Here is a 24,063-nt window from a genome sequence, read left to right on the forward strand (position 1 = left end):
TTTCCTTCATATCCAGACTCACACCTCAGGGCATATTCAGATCAGCGTTAAAACAACCAGAAGAGAAAATGATTTCCTTATGTTGTTCTATTGCCAGTTGTTGACACCTTTGAATTTGATTTTAGCTTCTATGCAGAGAAAAATCACTCTTGACAGACAAATTGAACAATAATATATCTGGCTCATAGCGCTATGAGGAAGGCCTCGCATAGGATCTGCACCCACCACGCACCATGGGGGTATTCCGTACACCAGTGGGCTGACTCTGATTTAATTGTCACTTTAAAAGAGTTGATATGTAGCTCTCTATGCTGGCGGCACCGAAAGACAATTTGAATTGCACAAGACAAACCTCAACAGAGCGCATCCTGAAAATGGCAGAAATTCCATTTAAAAGATTTGACCTCACTGAAAGTCACTGTATAATTTGCACATATTACCACTCGGGGCATTCTGGGAAATGTCAGCTCAACATACTTCCCGTTCTGAACATCTTGTGAATGCAGCCTCCCTGAAAGTATGTTTTACAAATCTTTTTTTGTGTCTTCAAACTGTTTAAGCTGTGCTAGCAGATGGAGTCTGTATTCCTGCTGAATTATGAAGATTTTTCTCCTTCAGTAATTGGCGGAGGGAACAGTTTTATTTCACTTTCTGCTTAATGACAGCCGATGGCCTGAGGCACAGGGGAGAGAAGTTCCATTTCACAGACACCTGCAGAGACTAACATTTTGTGGCTAAGAGAGAGACGCTGTGTATGAACTCCCCACTCACCCTCTAATGAGAACAGCCTTTTTTGCTGTTTTAATTGCAGAATATGCATGCAGAATATTTTTTCTGAAGTTCATGAATATGATATGAGCACATTTACTGATGTAGGAACACTTCTAGCTGCTGCGGAGTAAGCTGAATTTGTAAAGCAATCAAGTATTTTTTGGAGAAAAATCTGAACAGGTTGTACAAAGACTACCGGTGCAAATGAAACACCAAATGGTCTGGCAAGTACATCAGACTATTAGTTAAATGCAAATTTAAAAGTAAATAAAAATTGAATTCCAACAAAACAAGGTGTTCACAAACTTACAGGCTATAATTCCGTTCTATTTGTTGCTATACTGTTCAGAGTTTGGGGTCAGTAAGATTTTTTTTAGTGTTTTTAAAAGAAGTTTCTTAGCTCACCAAGGCTGCATTTATTTGATCAAAACTACAATAAATTCAGTAATTAAAGCAGTCATTACTCCAGTCTTCAGTGTCACATGATCCTTCAGAAATAATTCCATCATGCTGATTTGGTGCTCAAGAAACATTTCTTATTATGAAATTGTTCTGTTTTTTGTGGAAACTCAGTATTTTTGAATTACATGAAAATATATCATATCATGGAATTCAAATGGGTTTCAATCAGCAATTCATACTGATTTTGAGAATACTGACCATCAAGGTCACATCCTTGACTGTGAATTCATTTATTATGATCGCCATCAGCAGTTATAGTGGTTGTGCTGTATTCCACTGCAGGTACAGTCAAAGGTTTCTGACACTCAGTTAATGCATCAAGGAATTGTTCTGAAGCAGGTTTATGATTTGTTATAGCTTATTTTCATGTGCATCTCAGTGGCAGTGAGTGAAGAACGACGATTCAGTTTCACTTTTGGGATGCACTTAATTCATGGCATGAAAAATGAAGACTACAATTTCCATGGCCTTTTTTTAAGTAAATGTCTTAACTGAACTTAAAATGTCAAGTTGCACTTAAATCTACTATATTTGTAGACATTATTTAGATTAAGCAATTTCATTTAAATCTGTGTTAATTTTTTTAAAAGTTGCATACAGTAAAAAAAGTTCCCCTAATTTACATAATTTTAAATTGAATTGAATATTTGCTTCATGCTTGAAAAATGTAAACAATGGAAAGCAAAGTGCTTGTTTTCCTAAACTACTGACAACATCACATGACATGTGTTGAACACTAATGACTAAAAACACTCTTGAAATAAAAAAAAAAAATAAAAAAAAATAAAAAAGAAGTAGAAGAACAAACACGTGCTAACATCACAATTTAAACATGACAACAAAAACAGCACTGTAAGCCCTTGGTCAAACAATACAACCATATTAATAATTCATGCCCCAATGCATGCTGGGAACAGTGGATGGGACTGAACCACAAATCAATCCTTCAGTGTATTGAACTAACAAAAATGCTTCCATCCAAATCATATGCTATGCTTTTTGGTTTGACTTATCCTAATGGCAAAGCAAGATGCATTTCTTATGTTCCTGAAAGCTGCAGGCCTACTTTGTTATAGCTTCAGAACAGCAAGTAAACAAAACACTAAATCAGTCAAATAAACATTTGCTGTGCTTTCAACATGGCTTACGTGATCTAAGATTCATTTTTGACAGTGTAGCATTATTAGTGAGCATGGATGATCAGGACAATCGTGTGTGTGTGTTTGAAGCAGCAACAACAAGGTTGATTTATCCCCAGAGGAATTCTGGTAATTATAAAACACAGAGATGACTCGCGTTAATTAACAATCCAATTACGCGTCCTTACATTTGATTTTTTTTCTCACCCACATTGTAATCTTCCAATCTCTCCATCTCTTTCTCATTTAAATCATGTCATCTTGTAACGAGGTGTAATCAGTGTGATAATACACGGGCTAGCCAATTAAAACGCGTCAGTATTATTACTTCTCAGCTTCCGAAACCCCACTAACACCCACCCACCCACTCCTCCGATTACATAAGCTTTGTGGGTTAGTAAACTTAGATAATACAGCCTATGTGAAATGACCAACTAAACTGAACTAAAACAGGACTTCCCTCACCTCATTTCTCATCCGCGCGCGCTCTCTCTCTTTTGCTTTCGAAACTCTCCCTCCCCTCCTTTATCTCTCTCTCTCTCTTTTCTTATCAAAGACACAGGGTCTGCAGCGGCGGGTGAGGAACATCGTCTGCGCGCGCGCTCGTGCCAACTGTCTGTGCTCTTGAGTGTGTGTGTGTGTGTGTGCAGAGCACGCACACGTGTGCCTCTCCCGGTGATGTGAGAAATCAAGAGGGACACATCTCTTAAGCCTCCTTGTGGTGGGATTTCAATTTGACGCACTAAACGTAGCGCGCATCTTCGCTCTCACACACTCTCCCTGCATGTGTGTCCGCTCGCTGCAGCTCCGGCGTCGGGCAAACCCTCTCACTGCTGCACTTCAGCCAATGTGGAGCAACTCGTCTGCAGCCGGCCGCCTCGCATGGCTCCTAAAGAAGCGGATATGCCCCAGTGCCACGGGAGACTGACGCCTTCACTGTCTTCCTCTCCTCCGCTAATGGTCCTCTCAGGGTGAGTGTGCCCTCTGTCCAGCCCCATTTTTTTTTACATCAAGTGCTGAAGCAGGAAGGTCTGTTTGTGCATTGCAATGTGCTTATTCGTTGGCTGGCTGACGGTTACTTACTGTACTGAGGCTGAGTGAGTGAGTGAGTGAGCTTGGTTTCAATTACACTTCATGTCTGTGACACAGACTAGAATATGATAATTCATTTCACTTTTTTTTCTGTCATTTGGGAAGGCTGGAGCTTGTGAGGTTTGTGATTGACGTGGTTTGTTGGAGCTATTTTATAGCCTCTAGTTGGTTCTGTCATTCAACAGTCTGATGTTTTAGTCCAATCTTTCTACAACCTGAAATTTTGAAAGCCACGTCACAATACTTCCTGTGACAGCTGCAAAAACAATATTTGTAGGTGTAAAGGCAATTTAATGAACGTGGGATTATGTCCTTCGTGGATGAGGGCTTTTTCTCCCACGCCTCAGCAGGCTCAGCACAATGCGTTTGCAATTGGATGCTGTGATTTTTCATATGCATAAGGTGTATTTTCAGTTAAAGTTATGTATTTTAATGGTGCAGACTTGTTTAAAACCTGTTAGTCATTATAACGGGGAGTTAAATAAGCATTTATTGGAATCTGTATTTTAGACGTGACAAGAAATCATTTAGAGAACTTTTATGTAAGGTATAAACCTGTCAGGAAAACATGAGAGGATGTACATTTGAATGATGGCATCCCTGCCATATGATATTGTGCTACATCGTGTGTGTGTGTGTGTGTGTGTGATTGTGTGAGAGAGAGAGAGAGAGAGAGAGATTTCCACTCTGTCACGGACCACCTTGTATGATGGAATGACACTTTCTATCTTCACTGTGATTCAGAATCTCATTTTCTTCAGATATAAACTTTTTGTCATTTGTACACATGCCAGAATGGAAAAATCTCCAGCATATTTCCCACCCATTTTGAGTGAAATGTTTCCATCATTCTTTCATTACCTTGTCCTTGTGGGAAGATTAGATGCTCTGTTTTTTTTTACATATTTACCTTTTGACTCCAGGAAAACAGGCTGAGTAAGGCATTACATCTTTCCGTTTTATTTTAGTACCATTTTCGTCCACCGTATACCTCAGTCCTGCAGTCTTAGGCCTCTATTTGAACAGCGGATGAATGTGTTTAGTCACGCTCCAAAGCGTCTTTACTCTCTTCCCTTATTTTTTGCTCCTTCTTCAGTTTTTGTTCACTTCTGTAAGTCATGACTGATGATGGGCTTTTGTGTTTAGATTCGGGAAATGTGTGAATAAAGGAAAGATCATTTAAATGATTAATTACAGTATTTCACCTGTTTTGTTCAGCACACCAAATCTCCATTATGCTTTTCACAGCAACATGTAGAACATATTAAACACCCACCTTTCTTTTGCTTTCTTCCTTTTAACCCTTTCAGTCATTACATGATGTCCATTGTAGAGGACATATGTGACCCTGGACCACAAAACCAGTCTTAAGTGTCAATTCTTACGAAATTGAGATTTTATACATCATCTGAAAGCTTTCCATTGACGTATGGTTTGTTAGGATTGTACAAAATTTGGCTGAGATAAAACTATTTGAAAATCTGGAATCTGAGAGTGCAAAAAACATTAAAATTTGAGAAAATCGGCTTTTAAAGTTGTCCAAATGAAGTTCTTAGAAATGCAATTTTTGATATATTTACGGTAAGAAATTTACAAAATATCTTCATGGAACGTGATCTTTACTTAATATCCTAATGATTTTTGGCATAAAAGAAAAATGGATAATTTTGACTATTGCTACAAATATACCCCAGTGACTTAAGACTGGTTTTGTGGTCTAGGGTCACATGTGTTAAAATACATAGGGGTTGAAAAATATTTCATATTCTGCACTATTTCTAGGTCATTGATCAAATGAGCACATTTGTGACTGATCATGTGACTCTATACTCTGAAAACAGTATTAAATTAGAAAAACACTAAATAGAAGCATCTGTGAATTTTTAAATCCCACTGTAGGATGTTGAATAAACAAGTGAATGATTAAAATTTTTTACTTAGCGGCTGTGATTCATACACCAAAGGGTTACAGTTTTCTTCCTTTCATACACCCACTTACAGTGGTTTACTGACACCCCAGTGTACATCACAAATCCAAAAGGGGAATCCTCCATTTTCAGTCACTTTAATACTTTAGCTTGTTAGTAGGATTAGCGCCTCATTCACAGCCCCTCGCGCAGAGCTCTGGTAATAGCAGTCATTTGATCCCACTGTACTCCTTACATGGCTTGCTGATAAGTCTGTAAATCCAGTGTTACAAACTAGTGCACCTTCTCTGTACCAGCCAGTGGCCAAAGGCAATATGATGTTTACTGAAGCCTGACCCAACACAGAGATACAGTGACCTCCTTTAAAATGGTGATTTTGGCATGTCCCACATTTTGACCTTTCTCAACTGTTTGCAACAATTAAGATTTCATAAATAGTTGGGTATTAACAAATTAGTTGGGTATTAAATAATAAGTTTAATTAACAATTTTTAAAAAAATTATTATTTAAAAAAAAAAAATACAGTTGCTGGTGCAAAAAATAAAATCAACCTGGTCTCATGGCATAAACGTACCTGGGTGCACTTTTTAGCGAGATCGTTTTTACGTACCTTACTGCACGTTTCGACGCAGTTTCAAAGAGAAATGTCCACTGAGTGGTGCTAAATCACGGGTTCAATACGTAAACCCTGGCATGTTTTTATTACGTTGATATAGGTACGTATTGCTGTGTTTTTATTATGTTGCTTCAGGTATGTATTGCGGCAGTTCAGAATTCAAATATCCGGGGAATGTCGCTAAAAATTAATGCTCTATCTTGTTGGAAATCTGCCCTACACCAAACCCAACCCTAAACCTACCCGATAGTGTTGACAAATGCAAAACTGATATAAAAACGCATTTGTTGATGCAACCGATATGCAGATTTGAACTTTTGTCGAACCGTAGTTACACAGGGATTTGAACTGGATCTCCTCAGCTCCCAAGTATGTCTCCGTACTCCGTGAGCTACCGAACAAACCTACCGTCTATGAAAACCCATAGATATGAAGCTGGATATGTGATGCTACCGTTCAAAAGCATCAGTTTTCAAATTTGATAACATGATAACACGAAAATTACGCTTTATTAATCGAAATTTGTGTGAAAAGGAATAAAAGGCGTCTGAGTTTTACTGCCTCTAGTGTTCATTTCTTTTGGATACTGCAGTGATATGTATTTACAGGTATGTATTTCGCATCTCGCTAAAAAGTGCGCCCAGGTACGTTTATGCCATGAGACCAGGTAGAATAAAATTGTATAAAATTCATTAAAATATTTGATAAAAGTTAATTTTATTCTCACTATTAACTAGTTGCTTATTAGCATGCATATTACTGGAATATTGACTGTTTATTAGTACTTATAAAGCACATTTAGTCTGCATGACCATATTTTAGATCTCTTAATCCTACCCCATACATATATGTATGTATTAAACTAATAAATTTTCAAGCAATATACATTTATTGATAACTACAAACCTACATTTGGTCCCAGGCTAATTAGCCCGTATAGAATGACTGCTTAATTTAGGCTGGGTTTGCCAACTTGTTACTTGCAACGTTGCCGCACAAGTAGCTTTTATTAATAATTGGATTTTTATCTATTATTTAACATTTATGCTGCCCTCCTGTGCCTGACAGCCAACATTTATGAAGGTTAAACATCTCCTTTTCACTGAAGTGTCAGGCCTAATTTGTAACCTGTTTGTAGAAAGTAGCATACATACTAGACAGCAGTGTGAGGACTTTTGGCCTCCCAGTGAGCAACCTTCCAGTGACTCATAACTTTTCACTGTACCGCAGTGTCAGTGCTTTCGGGTTTCAGACTGTGCAGTCATGTGGTGACAACGGAAGGCAACGGCAGCTTGGGAAAATCATTAGATTGTTTTTCACGTTAAGGTTTGGTGCTACAAGCAGGGCTCAAAGCCCTTTGCAGAATAAAAGACAGAGATTACAGCTCTCCCAATATTAATGACTGTTGCACCACATGCAGCTTGGGATATAGTTATGATAAAGGGAGGAGAGGGAGAGGATAACACTGGACTGGCTGAGGATATTGTGTTATACTGTGTGCTTTTGGAACAAGCGATGCGTTTACAAATTGCAAGCGCACCAGTCTTTTCCAAAGGAGACAATTTGCTGGAAGTCAATTTACAGGTTCTTGTTACCTAGGACTGAAGTTAGTGATTCATTTTCATGTTATTTTTAATGCTGAATTGTTTGATGAATGATGTCAAAGGTAAGATCTAACAAACCAGTACAGAGACAGGTCAGCCTTCATTTTTACCGTGAACCCCAACGCTAATCAACGGTCATGCGTCACAAAAAATACATCAAATTATGACGTCTGTGACATTTTGAACAATATTGCATTACTAAGTGGTCAACACTTTTTCAAAGGGAAGTAATGAAATATGTCAGTTTAGTGCGTTATCAAAAGAGCAACAGACAGGGATGGCTCAAGACCTCAGCGTGATGTAGAAGGACAGTCAGTCAGGTGCTGTTTTATCTGAGGCAGTATTGCGCTTATCCGCTCTCTCTCTCTCTCGAATCTTGCATAGACTTCTTGGTGGGGTTGAAAGCTTGCTGGTAGTTGGATGATTGCTTCGCTCAGTTTTTTTTTTTTTTTTTTCAAAGGCGCCATCATAAAAATAAGAAAGGAAGACAGAAAATCAAGCCATCAAATCAACTCAGTTCAAACGGAAGGTTTGAAATTGACCTGATATTAGGAATACCATGGCTAAAATATGCCCGCATTCTCCACCACTATACATTTACAACACCATTTAGCAGTCAGATAGAATGAATCGTGGCTAGAAAGAAACCCATTATAACAAAACACAACCATTGTATAATATGCATTATATTTTAATACATAGCATTGTATTTTAAAGGTCGAGCCTACAAACTCCACACTTGATTTTATAAAATATTTATTTTATAGGCAATCTCTCCATGTTGTCTCTAAGAATTAACACCATTTCCCTGCTAAATGTTAAAATGCTTCATTCACACATCATGCTTCATTTGCATTTACAAAACATGAATAATATTTGTTGGATTTACACAAGAGCTGAGTACAATAGCATGCAATAAAGCTCCCGATGCACGGACAACAATAAAACCAGCTAGTGCTGTTATATCACTGCGACGTAAAAGGAATACTAATTATATCTCTGTGGTATAAAAGTCATATCAGCTCTCAAATTCACAGTCAATCTTATTATCCCCCCAAAATCGTGAGATTAGGACAGATTTTTGATATGAAGTCCCTGGTGGAATTGACCCCTAAATCTGAGGTCTCCTTCAACGCAGAATATCAGGTTGTGCTCCAAGTTGATAGGATTTAAAAAACAGAAGCCGGTATAAATGAAATCTGAAACATAAAGAAATATCTGAGGCATTGAATAAGGATGTAAGATGATGTTTTGAGCAACACATTGTTTGCCAAAGGAAGAACAATAGAAGCTTTACAATGCGTATCTACAGTTCCTGCTGCTGGCGATAGCCATCCATTGACACAGCTGGATGAGAGTGTGGGTTAAATTAATAAATAAATGTGTTGAAAAAACCTAAAAATGCACATAGCTATAGAGTTAAAGTCTGTTTCTTTTTCACAGCCATTTTCAATAGGAGCAGTGGGCCTGTTTGAACTGACATGCTGCTAAAGTGCATGAGGAGAGTTAAGAGGATTACTTTTGCAATTTTAGATTCAATGCATTACTCATAATCCTGGGGTTGACGGTGGCCAAATTGTCAGGGTCGAAGGGGGACCTCTGTGTGTGTGCCTGAAAGAGAGAGAGAGTGAGCAAGAGAGATTTGGTTTGCAGAATAGTTAACTCAAATTCAAATTTTGAAGTAGTTTTGAAGAATTGTAATTGTCGCTCTTTTAAAATTACAAAAGCAAATGGAAACTGAGGCTTTTAACCTTCAAAAGGAAAACACCATAAAAGTGCTCTACACAACGTTTACACTATACATAAAGACTTCTGAAGTGATACGATAGCTTTGTGCGATGAATAGACTGATATTTAAGTATTTCACTGTTGCGAAAACTGTTGAAAAGCTGAACTTGACAATCAAATCGAGTCTGATGCATCATTCAGACTGCTTTTGTGAACTGATTCAACCAAAAAAGATTTAAAAGAATATTTCTTTTCTAAATTGGATATCATAACTCATGAACTCAACTTCACTCATGTCTAAATAGACTACTTTTATGATAATTTGGTGGTGCTTTTGTGTCTTTTTCATTCAATGTAATTGTCATGGAAAAGAACAACCAGGGTGAGGGTGAGTAAATTATGAGAAACTGTTCGTTTTTAGGTGAACTAGCCCTTTAAAAGTCTAGTCTCCATCTGTATAATCTCAAGGTATTTTTGCCGAGTGCCCTTTGGGAGGAGAATTATTCACTGCAAATTATTGATGATGACAGTAATGATGACAGTAATTGCTATCATCAAGAAACACTATTACAGCATAGCAGTGTTACTAGGGCTTCTGGTACTGACCATTAATACCTTTCACAAGAATAAACAGAATCAGTTGCACAAATGTCCACCATTACAGTTTTAATAATTGCCTTTACGCGGCTTTGAATGCATTCCCAGGATATTGCAAAAACACTTTCCTGTATATACCACAGCGAGTACTCACAAATGACCCAAAAATTGTTTTCAATCCTAATCATAGTCCTGATTCCGTTGGCACTTACGAGACACACAGGTGAGCCACTACCATGTGGATTTAATTAAATTACAGAATCAATGAATCAATCAGCCATCGCCATCTGTTTAAGGACAGATGGTGCTATAAATCAGAGATTGGTGGGAGTGCAGATGCTATGAGGGATCTCAAGATTTTGGCATGTGCAAGGCAATACAATTCTGACTGTATTGGTGCAACGGGGTGCATACGGATTGTAGATGATCCGTGATCCGTACGGACCAGACCCCGCGGTTCCGCACGCATGTGATTCGCGGGTTAACTGTTAAGTTTAACTATCATCGATTAAAAGTTTATCATTTGCAGGTGTTTTGTCTTGCCAATTTAACTATTCAAACTATTTTAAACCATTCAAGCAAAAGAGAACATGCGCACTAGTGATGCGTGGATGGCGGTTGTGTCCGCAGGGCCCGCCGGTAATCCGCGGGTGGGGTGGGTCATGCAATAAAAAAAATACATTCTAATTAATTGCGGGTGGGTCGCGGGTGGATGAGATAAATCATTAGTGATGCAAATATTCTCTTTTTAAAGTTTTAAATTAATTTTTTCATCAGGCAGACAGACACACAGATTTAATTTTTGTGTGTGTTTGCCTGTTCGGGAAGTTGCAGTGACAGATACAGTGGCATTCCAGATAAAGTTTGAATGGAGTAAATTGTGTGTTTATGCCATTAAGAAAGTGTAGACTATAATCTGGCCAAAGAAGAACTTTTGTTTTTTAATTAAATGTTCATTTAAAAGCAGTCAATTATCATTGTATTAGCCTGTTACCGTTACCCCTTACGGCTCTGACAATGTTTTGTTCCATCCTCCACGCGGTGACAAATCACACCAGGAGCGAAGCAACTGGATTCGTGAGACAACGAGATTCTGGGATGCTTCTGAAACGTGCCGCGGCGTGGCTGATATAATATATATGCATATCTATAGGTATAAACACAAGCATTGACTTGACTAGAGCGATCGTGATCAGCCCCGGTGGCCGCGTCGGAGCCGAAGTATTCTGATAAACACAAACATGGGTTATGTCTTAAGTGAACCGAAACAGCTGAGAAAGAAACCGGATGTGTGTCAGTAAGTATTAGGTACGTGCATTCGGTCTTAAAGAGACAGCAGCCTATAAATACCTGCAGTGAAGAGCACTATTGTGTTATTTTACAATTAATTATTACATTTCTGCACCTGAATACTAGTGTTACTGACTTTATTAGTAACTTTATGTTGTATTCATCTATGCTTGTCATTTGTGTAATTGTTCTTGTTTTATTGCTGACTTTATTAGTTTAGCTAGTAGTTTTTGCTGTGGTATAGAAGTACTTAAAGTAAGCTTTCAATAATTAATAAAAACCAAACTTTCTTTGTTTGTTTGTTTTTTGCTGATCCAAAAAATTATCCGATCCATGACTCAAAATCCGTAATATGATCCGAACCGTGAGTTTCGTGATCCGTTGCACCACTAATTCTGACGAGTGATTGTAGAAAGCATTCATCTGAAAAAGCACAAAATACATAGTGTTACAAAACCTTTTTAGGCCCAATACCAAATAGCACCCGCATCACTTCTCTCGGCTTGCCACATGGCCTGCTGGGTAATAGTCCGCCATGAAGTCCACACCTCTGCAGGTTCTACAGAAGTCCACATCGAGGAGCATGTGACCCCTAAAATGACAAATGGCTTCACTTACATGCACAAAACTACTGACGCCAAACCAGGAATGTTTTCTCTTAATATCATGAATTCACTGGATATCATTTAAAATTATGATTCATATTTTAAAGTGGACATTATAGGGTAACAGTTTTGTATTAGTAATTTTAAATATAGTAATAACATTTTTATTAATTTCATTTATTTATTTTTTTTGTCATTTTTATTAATTCTTTTAAATATTACTATTTAGGTTTAATTTTTTTAATAATGTATTTTAAAAATATATTAATTTAGTTTTTCTTTTTATAGTTTTTAATAGTTTTAATGTCAATATCCCTGTTATATAACACTAAACTTTTAAACAAAACAAAACAAAAATGACTTCCTCTCAAACTGAAGGAGACTGAGGTTCATTTAACCCTGGTTGCGGAATCACTGCCATCATAAACTGCGTATTCTGCAGCCTGGCTAAAAGTACCTGCCATATTAGCTCCAAAAATTGACAGAGCACTGGGCTCATTATTTTGAGATGCTGATTGAATCGTTAGAGGGGGCAGTTCAATGACTCAAGGAGGGTGAGTGTTATCACTGTCGAGTCAGATAAGCTTACGGAGTGAAAATCAGACACTGAAAGACACTGCTGCTGCCTGACAGATGACAAGGTGTCCATTTGTATTCTTCCCTGTTACTGAGCCTGCCAGACATTGCAATGACTAATAGTAAATGATGGACCACAGCTGAGTGAAATGAATATGATACAGAATGAAAACTGTCTTGCCACTATATTTATCTACAGGCTGAAACATTTATTTTATATTGTATAGCCTATCCATGGTATGTTACAAATTGTGTGAACATGGCATGTGTTTGCCCAACAATATTAGGCTAGTGCTAGGTGATATGAAATTAGTGATTCTTCATTTAATGGTCATTTCGAGCGGTTTGTGTAATCTTTGTACAATATGAGAAAAAATGCAAAAAATAGGAATTTAGAGCATCTAATTTCAGTTTGGTAATTATGCATTTATTAGTAATTTATTATATATTTATTAATAACAATTTTTATATATTTTACCAGATTCCACTGCCAAGCAAAGTAAAATAAACGCTCACCATAGGCAGCATGTTAATTCTGACCCTGCAGTAAAGCACAAACTCCAGATGTAATTTTCTGCTGTAAGAAAGATGTTTATGATTTCATCTCAGAATCTGAGCCAGCAACTTTAAATTGACCCTTAGCAAAGACCCGCTTTTAGTTACTGTTGCTAGGTAAGACAAACCATCCGACAAACCATGGCACTTTTATGCCACACATCATGTTCTCATGCAGTGAAAAATACATCATGGAACAAAGAAGACACTGACAACACGCCGACATACAAGACAGAGCAGGTTACTTTCGGTATTAAACAAAGTCTCAGAGTTCAAATTTATTTATTTTTATTATTATTATTTTTTTTTAAGAAATTCAAACAACAAATACTGTTTTGTGGCTCTTTAATGTGCCATGACAGATCGCTGTAGCGCCTCAGTTCAAGCGGCATGTGACCGATCATCTCTTACTAGTTATAGCACAAAATAAACATGAATGAACATCAGAAGGTATCTTGTTTCAACTGTGAAAAGATGTCAATAAACACTGTTTTTCAAGTTGAAGTCCACCGACGTTAATCTACTCTCCTGTCTGGTTTGTTTGTCGGACAAAAATGGCAGATTTGGCATTATGATTGCTCAGATTGCCTGTTAATCAAACTCCCGGAGAAGGGTCAATTGAGCAGCCAAGGTTGGGAAAAGTTTAGAAATAACTGGGTCTAAAAAAATTACTGCAGTTAATGCCATATGCTGAACTTTTCACACATGTATCTTTAAATAGATTTTTAATGATGTAAGGTCTTTGTGTCATTTGGAGCGACCACTCACTCACCACTCACCAATAATAGCAATAACTGTAATAAATAAAAAATAAATTATCAAATTTCTGTGGCTGAAATATGAATCACTGCTATAGTATACTTAAGTGAATGGCATTTTAAAAATATTTTTCTCAGTTTTATGCAATTTACAGAAAAAATAAGTCTGCTAACTACAATTAAGAAGGCAACTCTGAAATTATAGAACAAAAATATGAGATCATTATGTACAAAAACTCAAAAGAAATTCAAATACTTAGTTTCTAAACACTTCAATTACTGAGAACATCTAAAAAAAATGTTAAGCATGTTAATATATGTAATATAAATCATGGTCACACCACATGACATTTTTTAAGGCTACGGCTGATTCATCTAGATGAAAAATCACTAAAATCACTTAATTTAACATTTTAATATGAATTTGTGTACACAACCTTCTTAATGTTTGAACAACTACAAAAGATATAACTTTGTATTTTAAAATTTGCCTGTCGAAAATCCTTATACGTCAATGACCCATTATGAAATTTCTATATTTAATTTTTTTAGATTAGTTTCATGCTGCAGAGCCACTAAAATGTCATTTATTCAAATGAGTTAAAATGTCAAAAACATCATATATATCTAAAACTTTGAAATCTTTCATGGAAAACATGAGCTTATTTGTTGATGTTTATTGATCCAGTTGGTCTGCCATTTTATACCAAATGTAGTTTCATAGCCAGACATTCAGCATACGTATTATCTTCAGCAAAGATAATACCAATGTGACGCATACATCTCCTGGAAATCCTGCATAGTTCAACAAATCAGATGAACTCTGCAGGTGACTCAGATGACTTCGAAACTCCTGAATTGTCTCCAATTTTGTGTGCCATATGCATCAGATGTTCAGCCAACGGTCCGTGGGCGTGACGTCAGAGGCTGAGACTATTTCAAATATAACTCTTGGTTGTAGGCTTTAGTATTTATTGTATATGTAGAGTTACGTTTCAACTTTTTCCTTTCAAAGTTTAATGGCACGGCTTTCAAATATTTAGTAGTGAGCAAGCTGTAACCTAGTGTTAAGTAACGTGCACTGGTGGTGCAACTGCTCCCAGAATATCTATGTGAGTAGTGCATATTTTTTGACTTGGAAACATAACACCTTAGCAACCACCTAGCAATGCCTCTGGAAGCACTATAACAACCAATGCATCAAAACCACTTGGAACACCTTTGCAACCATATAGAATTACCCTGGCAACCGCTCACCCAAGCACTGTCAGTGAGTTTTGCACAGCCATAGTTGAAATGGAAAGCAAATTGACAAATTATTCACGGTCCACTGACTGGTAAAGCAGCATTTATTTTTTTTTAGTGCACACACACACCATCCATTAGATTTTTCTGTACATGAACAGTATATTCTGATCCAAACTTTAAAAAAGTGACAACAGCAGAAACTCAAATGAATCATTCCTTTGCACACATCTTTGATGTTTAAACCATTTTGTTCCTCTTAATTCAGGTGTCATGTTATCTTGTGTGTCTGTATTTGCCATCAAGTATTGAGTTGTATTTCATATTTGATGACTCAAAGGCCCTGTTCCGTCTCGCTGGCAGTCTGTGCTTCAGCCCCCATCTCCCATGTACTGGCAGCCTCATTAGAGAGATGAAGCCTTAGTGTAATGAGAGAGCATGAATGCAGGTCGCTCTGTGTCAGCTGTGACTTCCACTGCTAAACAAAACACACGCGCCCACAAAAAACCCCAAGCTTTGACTGCCAGGATGTTGTGCGCTGAGGAAAAGACAAAACTAGGCCATCTGTGCTTGAGCCGCAATCACTGGCATTTTATTAACTGTAAACGCTCTCGCTGTCCCTCATTCTTCCTCTCTCTCTCTCTCTCTCTCTCTCTCTCTCCTTTGCCCTCGCCCTCTCTCTCTCTCTCTCTCGCAGGAGTTATGGTCAGTAAGGAGGCAGGCCGCTGCACTCTGTCAAGCTCAGAGTCTGACTCGGAGTCTGGCGGTCCTTTGCTGGAGCGGAGCGGAGCAGACGCAGTACGCAAGCGAAACAAAGCCCTGCAGGTGCGTTTTAAAGACATCTGCGAGGCGCAGAATGAGGCCGCCCACCGAGGTGCCAGAGACCGCTCTGTTTCCTGCAAGGTCATCCACCGGAGGTACATGACCATGCCGGCTCGCCGCTCCATCCCGAATGTCACCAAGAGCACGGGCGTGCAAACCTCGCCCGATTTGAAAAAGCGCTACCAGACTTTCCCTTCGAGCGCAAGAAGGGAAATGTCATCAAACACACTGCTCTAGTGGAGAACTACCCGGATCAAAACAATGGGTTTTTGAGTGACGTGAAGGGCGGGGAGCGGGGGACGAGGTGCGAAGGACGGATGCAGCAGACCCGGGTGTTGCTCCACACTACACCGCAGTGTAGCGACGCTAAGGACTTGTGTGCTGAGCCAGACTGTTCGGATGGGAAACTCTGCCCTGATCTGTCAGACTTGGTTTTGGATCAGTCGGACTCAAGGAGGGACACCAACGTCCCAGGGAGTGGGGCCAAGCACAAAGGATTACCCAGTGAAAGTGAGGCAGGGGCAGGCCAGCGGCCCAACTGTGCCTCCTCGACCACGCCGACTCAACCTCTGCAGGTCAGGGGTGACTGTTCAAAGATTTCTGGCCCTATTGCATGGACATCTTTGACACAAGTGGAATGCCCGGAGAGTCCCTCAGGGATCTGCAAACGCAAAAAAGACACGGCGCAGCTGAATGGATTGCAGGCGCAGTCTCAGGCTTTGCCTCATTCGGCGAGTTGCGCTTCCCAGGCCCACTGTCACGGTAGCCAAAACTCGGGTGCCGCAGAGACCCAGCAGGGCATGCAGGGGCAGCTGATTGCTCTCCCTGGGGCCGATGGGAATGTGAAAGCCAGGCTTCAAGCAATGGAGTCTCTGATCAACTCCAGTCAAGAAACCATCAAAGTGCTGCTGGGGGTCATTCAGGAGCTGGAAAGAGGAGAAGCACAGCGAGAGGGGTGAGTCATAGTCTTTATGTAACACATTTAGTATTCATCAACTGTATTGCAGGTTTTGTGTTTCAAGCTTGTTTTCTCAATGTGAGAAAGAAAAGATAATACCAAAAATACCATAGTTCTAAGACTATTGAACCTGTTTTTCATCAGAGTTTGGAGAATCTGCAACTTGCTGATCGGAACTTAAAGAAAAGTTGTTTTGATTTCAGTTTGTAAACACAAACGGGAAATACAGTACAGTATAAAGGAATCCTTGCAAAAAAATTGGTAGTGCCACATATATCTGTTCACACTTCAGTCTACATCGATCACACTGTATAGGGATGCACCAGTTTGAACATTTTGGCCAATATCAATAAAATTATAAAAATATTCATAAATATTGTATACTGTTTTCTGTAAAATAAAAATAAAATGCTAAAAACAAAAAGCAATAATTTTAAATGCTTCAAGTGAATTTAGTTATCACAAGAGTATACACTCTTAAAAAATAAAGTTCACGATAAATGGTCCACTAAATGATTCCATAAAGAAACTTTAACATCCGAGGAACCTTTCTGTTTCACAAAAGGTGAAAGAAGGTTCTTCAGATTATAAAAAGGTAAGAAAGAGATAGATCTTTAAAGAACCTTTGACTGAATGGTTCTTTGTGGAGCCAAAAATGGTTCTTCGATGGCATCGCTGTGAATAACCTTTTAAGCACCTTTATTTTTAAGAGTGTAATGTACAATTTGAAAAATGGATATACAATTAGCAATAAATATCACGTTTAGGCAAATGTAATTTAAATGTAAAAAACATGTAAAATGATAAACAATATTGACTTGTACCCAATAAATGCAACAATTCTAATATTGGCCCATAATGTGTATGGTACTGATATATAGTGCATCTCTAACCATAAACAAAGTGACAACTCAAGTACAGTTAAAAAAAAAAGTAGAAAATTCACGGTGAAACGGAGGTATCATTAGATCTTTTCTTCTTTATTGTGACCTACATGCTAATTGAACAGATTATTGAAAAAGGGAAGAAAAAAAAAAGGTACTGTAAGATGGCGGACCAGTTGTTGATTGGAGATCTGAATGCAAGCTTGAAGTTGATTGTAATAAAGGGGTGGGTTTAAGCAGATTAAATTATTGGAGAAGTCCTACAAATGTCACCAGAGAGAAGTCTGACGTTTTACCAAAAGATCAAGCTTTTTGATTATCATTTTGATTTGACATTTTGATTAAACATTGTGATGAAAGAAGGAATGTGTGCATGGATGAATTGTTCACAGTAGGATCAATAAGATTGCTTTTCATTGGGAGAATTTTAATGGTTTTGAAAATTATATAATAGTGACACAAGATACCCAAAGAGAATACAAGCAGTGTTTTTCCTCACCTAAATCACTAAATAAACCTTGAAAAGTGTATGATGTAAATTAAACTGTCACCTGCTTTCCTGAATAAACTTATGGAGCATCCAGAGGTACACTGACATTAATTAAATGTAACACAATTTTACATATTGTTTCAGTTCATTGTAGTGTTGATAATAACTAAAGTAGCATATAGTAAATGTGTTGTAGAAACATTAGAAACAGTTCTGTTCACTTACTCTAATGTTATCACTTGTAATCGCTTTCAAATGATGATTGTGAAGCATTTGCCCCCGTTCTGATTTGCAGTCTGCAGTTTTAATCACATTAATGTGATGTTTAACACTTTTAAAGCGAATGCAATGTCACAATTCATTTCAACCCACTTAAGTATAATATCCAATCAATTGTTACCACTTTATGAGCACATTTAATTGACAATCATGTGTTCGCATAAATCTTCAGTTCAATCCTATGAGATGTTTGTAGAGGTGCAACAGTAAACAAGGGGGCGGGGCTTAGTCAACTGTCAATTCATCGCCTGTAGTAGTCACTCTTCAAACATAGAAGAATAATGTTTGTTTGGAAAATGTGCTTGAGCTACTCTTCTGTTACACCATACTTCATTTAGCAGACAAGGTCACTCGTAAACAACAAAGCATTTCTAAAATGATCCGTCATACCTGATTTATGAATGAAAGGCAGGTGTGAAGTCAGCAGGGAATATGTATTCAACTCAGCAGCTTGAATATTTCAATTTCACTGCATTTGTGGTGTTAGTGCCGCACAGGTTTAAACCAGCACTGCGAACAACATGAATATCCATTTATAACAACTGTTTAAAGCTTTTAAATACACTTCAGCTCCATTTCCATGTCAGCATCTACAGTGAGTGGCAAAAATTCAGGGTTATGGGTTGTGGTGACTGTTCAAATTGGAACCTGGGAAGCAAATGAGGTGAAAAGATGCTTCAGTGCCTGTTGAAAGCCACTTGCGCAGCAACACAGGGACACTTCAATGTCAGATGTCATCCTGCATTCTCTAATACCTGATGCTTCACAGGCACAGAGCCAACCTCACTTTCTCTCTGCCGGCCCGCCCGATGAGAGGAAAGAACTCGATACAATCAGTGCTCCTCATGTTTAATAATGCCCCTCCATTAAGTGGACGTCTCTTCTGGTTGGGATGCTGGAAGCTTAGAAGTGCCTGCCTCAGCTGTTGGCCGGACGGGACGTGACAGTTTATTTAGTGAAGGTCGATGAGAGTGGGTTCTGGAGATATTAGCAGCTCTTAATCCCTGGTAGACATCCAAAAGGAGTGTTAGGCATAAGATTTTTTTTTTATACATGTTCACTACCATTTAAAAATTTGAGGTCAGTAAGATTTTTATTTTTTTAACCTTTTTTGTTGTTGATAGAAATGAATTATTTTATTCAGCAGAGATGCATTAAATTGCAATAACGTGACAGTAAAGTCATTTTAAGAAAGGTTTCAGCATTTCAAATAAATGAATCTTGAAAAAACATGTATCGCAGTTTCCAAAAATATTAAACCGCAAAACTGTTTTCAACATTGATAGTAATAAGAAATGTTTCTTGAGAACCAAATTAGCATATTAGAATAATTTCTGAAGGATCATGCGACACTGAAGACTTAAAAAAATTGCAGCTGAAAGTCCTGTTAGCATCACAGGAGTAAATTACAGAAAAAATCTGTTATTTTTAACAGTAATAATACTTCACTGTATTACTGTTTTACTGTATTTTTGATCAAATAAATTCAGTCTTGGTGAGCAAAAGAGACTAAGATGTATTAAGATATCTTAATAGTATTGTGATACCACAAACAGCATATTTCTAAAAATAATGATTGAGTTAAATAAACCATTAGATGTTAGATGTTGAAATGTAAAACCCAATCAGCACTCCTGTTTTGAGATTTGTTTTTCCTTGTAAAGTGTCATTAAACCCTAATAAACCATTCACATACAGAAACTGTTTACAGAACATCTCAGGAATAAACTACAGATTTCTGCTCTATTTTTTTGTAAATTATAATAAATAAATAAATAAATAGCATAATTAAGAGCTACTAACAGGATTTGATATTATTTTTATATGGGCTTGGATAAATTGTGACACATTTATTTGATGTATTGCTTTTTTATTGTTAAATTAGGTCATAATTTGATTAAAAAGTGAAAATCAAAATCAAGGCAAATGCTTCTCACAGTCAAATCCGTCTGAAGCCTCAAAAGCAATTCCAACTAAAAAAAGGATTGTATCCTTTCTGGTCTATTATGAGTGATCCGACAACATCTGACCATGGTTCTGGATAATTTCTCTGAAATTACTCTTTGAAACTAGTCTTCTGTAGACTGAAATGAGAAAACCAAAAGTTCTTGAAAATGCTGACAGTTTCTAAGGTAAAACTGGTCCATAATATTTTTATTGCTGGGCTCAGCAAGGTGTCAGTTATAGCCACTTTACGTCTACCATATTATTGCCCATTTAGTATGGCAGAGATCTTGTAAACAGCAGATGGCTGAATTTGTGTATACTGTATCTCACCCTAAAAATCCACTGAAATGAGTCAAATTGGCCACTCAGAACTGGTCTAAAACCCACAGTCTCAGCACTTAAGGTCCTTTAGGCATTGCTTTGGGCAGGTAATGGCCCTCAAACCTAACTCGCTGTCTAAGGAGCGCTGGACTTCTTTCTAATCCCAGCCAGGAGTTAGAAAAGCAGGGCTTTTTTCAGAGCACAAAACCACTACTCAAACAGCCTCAATTAGCAGCGCCTCATCAGGCAACCCTTTCATCTTCGGAAGGAGAAAGTGTTTCTTTTTTTTTGTGTGTATGTGTAGCTCCCATCTTTCACAATGAGTGTGGGGCCTATTATTAGAGGCAGGACCTCCTCGCCTGCACTCCCACATGCTAGGTGTCATCAGAGCAGCTGAGCTCAGAACCGATGAGTGGCTCAGTGTGGGCAAATGAAAGCCCAGCCAGTCTCCCTGGGTTAAACCAGCCAGAGCCAAGGGTTTGATGTTCCTCTCTGTCTGAGTGCAGCGCTTTTAGTGCAAACAAAGCGTCTGCATGCTGCTGACAGCCAGGGTGGGCAGAGCTTAAAATGCCAAGCACTCGGGAGCCCTGGCATGGATGCCTCTGGAACACCGGGGGAGAGCCTTTAGGTGTTAAGCCAGCTTTTAGTGCTGATAGAGTCGTGCTGCGCCTGGAAATTTATCCAGTTAGTTAGCTTTCACGGGTTGTAGTTTGCAGTAGGACAGTACTACAGGAGCGCACCATATTATCTGTGGACTGATTCATCAGTCTAACAGAATTTAGACTTTTTTTTTTTTCAGTAGCGCCCCATACGGACCAAAGTATGTAAAATCAATACGTTAATTAGCTGTCAGAATCAAAGAAAGATGGAATTTGGGAAATATTATTGGAAAAATTAAAAATCTGGCAATGAATGAATTGTTATAAATAAATAAATAAATAAAACAGCATATTGATATATACCCATATGGTTATATGACATGTTGTCCTATATCAAAGAGTGATATTGCCACGTATGTTAAGTTTAAATAAACCCCTATAGCAACTTCTGTATATGTCCATATGTTAGTAATATCTATATGATGATTTTTATTTGGTACTACTGTATGTAGCAACCATATGTCAACAGTACATATTTATACATGCAACTTTATGAAAACAACATATATATACAAAAATATTTATTGTATGTTTGTTTTTGTAATATATATTTTTTAAATGCACGTCTATATTTTATATTTATATAATAACATGTTTTGATGACTTTTAAGATAGATATACATGTATAGGCTATGTACATGACATATATGTCCAAAAATGTATTACATATACATAAACATACATATTTGGATGAACTGGAAATATATGTTAATATATTATGAAATTGTTCCAATTTCTAATAGGTTTCATATCGTTTTACTTTATATGACAATATATTTAATATGGAAATGTAATATGTACATATGTTACATTTGTATGTGGAACAATGAAGACTAGAGTACAAGACTGCTAAAAATTCTGCTTTGCCATTACAGGAATAAATTACATTATATTAAAAAAATAAAAATCATTTTAAATTTGAACTATATTTCACAGTATTTCAGTATTTTGCTGTATCACACCTACCCCAAACTCTTGACCAGTTTTGTATAATGTCTTATTTGTAGGAATATACTCTTATATGTACAAAAATAGAAATTTTTCAAATGCTGGAATAAGTTTCTTGTTTTTTAGGGAGGTAATTGCAAGATAATTGTAGAGGAGGAATAAATGAAGATTTTGTATTGCTTCAACTTTGCTGATGCCTCAAATTAGCCACAATATATCATTTTCTCCACAAGTACTTTAACACATTTTGTTCCGCTCCCCGAGGCTCATTTCACCATTATATTAGACGATAGCTGTTTTTTTTTTTTTTAATGCAGTACTTTCCAAGGACAGTCACTGGGTGATGTATCCAAATGGAGATCCAGCCGCCTGAACTGCTTTTTAATCATTATCACGACTGGCTCATTAGAGTGTCAATGACTTCCACAGCCTATCCAGACAGCAACAGATTGTCAGTGTCTGGATGAAAATAGGATTTCACAAGGCATGCTCTGCTGTGGTTTGAGGGCATTTGGATTCCTTTAGACTTCTAGTGCATTTCCAAGCATTCACAATACACGACAACATAATTAAGTATCAGTCATTGATGGTTATTAGTGCTGCTAAGGTACACTAAAACTCTGAACAGTCATTTTATTGCTAAATAAAGGGATGATTCCATTAATAAATTTAAATGTAACTAACTACACTTTATGTGAACAACCAGTCAGTAAGCACTGATAAAGACTATCCGTTAGATGTAAGCTAAAATGTGTTTGATTCACTAAAAGCAACTGACACATTAGAGTCAGTTTTTCAGTAAGTGTACTATACTGCTTTCATATTTTGCTTTTGATTCACTAAAGGGAGCCAAATCATAAGATTAATTTATTATGTGAATGGATTATATGTTTTTATTTACTAAAAGAAACCAGCTCATAAGAGTCATTTATTTTGTAAACGGACTACACTGGTCGCACCACGTTTATGATTCACCAAAAAGGAACCAACTCCTAGGAGTTTTTTTGTCCTCTAAATAAACTACACTGGCTGCACTGTGTTTTTGATTCACTAAAAAGAACTGACTCATAAGAGTCATTTGTTCTGTAAACGGACTACACTGGTTACACCGTATGTTTATGATTAACCAAAAAGGAACAAACTCATAGGAGTTTTTGTTCTATAAACAAACTACACTGCAAAGAACATATGAGTTATTCATTCAGGAATCAGACTACATTGGTCACGTTGTGTGCTTTGCACTAAGGTTCCAAGAATTTCAGTATGTTGTTCCGTCCCTCTGCAAATGCAAGAATTGTTACTGGGAATCAAACATCAAATGGTTCCTGGTTCCCTATCCTAGTCAAGCATCATTCACATTTTTTTTTAGATAACATAAAAATCTAATTCTTCACTGTATATTCTGTCTTTAATGATCAACAAATGAACTATCCATGAGCAGTTTCCAGCACAAGTCAAGGGACTTCAATATGAGTATCATCAGATGCCGCTCTTGCTGACATTGTCACGTATCATTTTCATTAGCATGTGCAAACATGAGTATGTCCTAATAGCATTCGCTGAATTTCAATGACATACCGAACCATTGTGTATTCACGTTAGAAAGAAACATTAGCGTGCTATTACACAGTGTGTAGACGTGCTTCTGCTGCCAGTGTCAGATTTTCACAGGTTATTCCAGGAACGTAGCAGTGTGCCACCTCCCTGCACACTCGGGGCACACCTCCAGCGAGAGAGGGCAGAGCGTGTCTTTCAACAGCGCTGATGTCTGCAATAACTGAGAGCCAG

The 24,063-nt window shown here is 37.6% G+C and overlaps 1 protein-coding gene across 1 annotated transcript in view; it reads left to right on the top strand.

Moving 5' to 3' along the window:
* The first annotated feature begins 2,747 nt into the window (after positions 1–2,747).
* insyn2ab (inhibitory synaptic factor 2Ab) overlaps positions 2,748–24,063 on the top strand; it is a 39,239-nt gene continuing 17,923 nt past the window's right edge. Inside the window, 3 exon segments of the mRNA XM_058748449.1 lie at positions 2,748–3,343; positions 15,665–15,973; positions 15,976–16,744. Coding sequence (XP_058604432.1) covers positions 15,670–15,973; positions 15,976–16,744 — 1,073 coding nt within the window. The 5' untranslated portion in view covers positions 2,748–3,343; positions 15,665–15,669.

This window comes from Onychostoma macrolepis, chromosome 17 (assembly GCF_012432095.1).
Source record: "Onychostoma macrolepis isolate SWU-2019 chromosome 17, ASM1243209v1, whole genome shotgun sequence".
Taxonomy (NCBI): domain Eukaryota; kingdom Metazoa; phylum Chordata; class Actinopteri; order Cypriniformes; family Cyprinidae; genus Onychostoma; species Onychostoma macrolepis.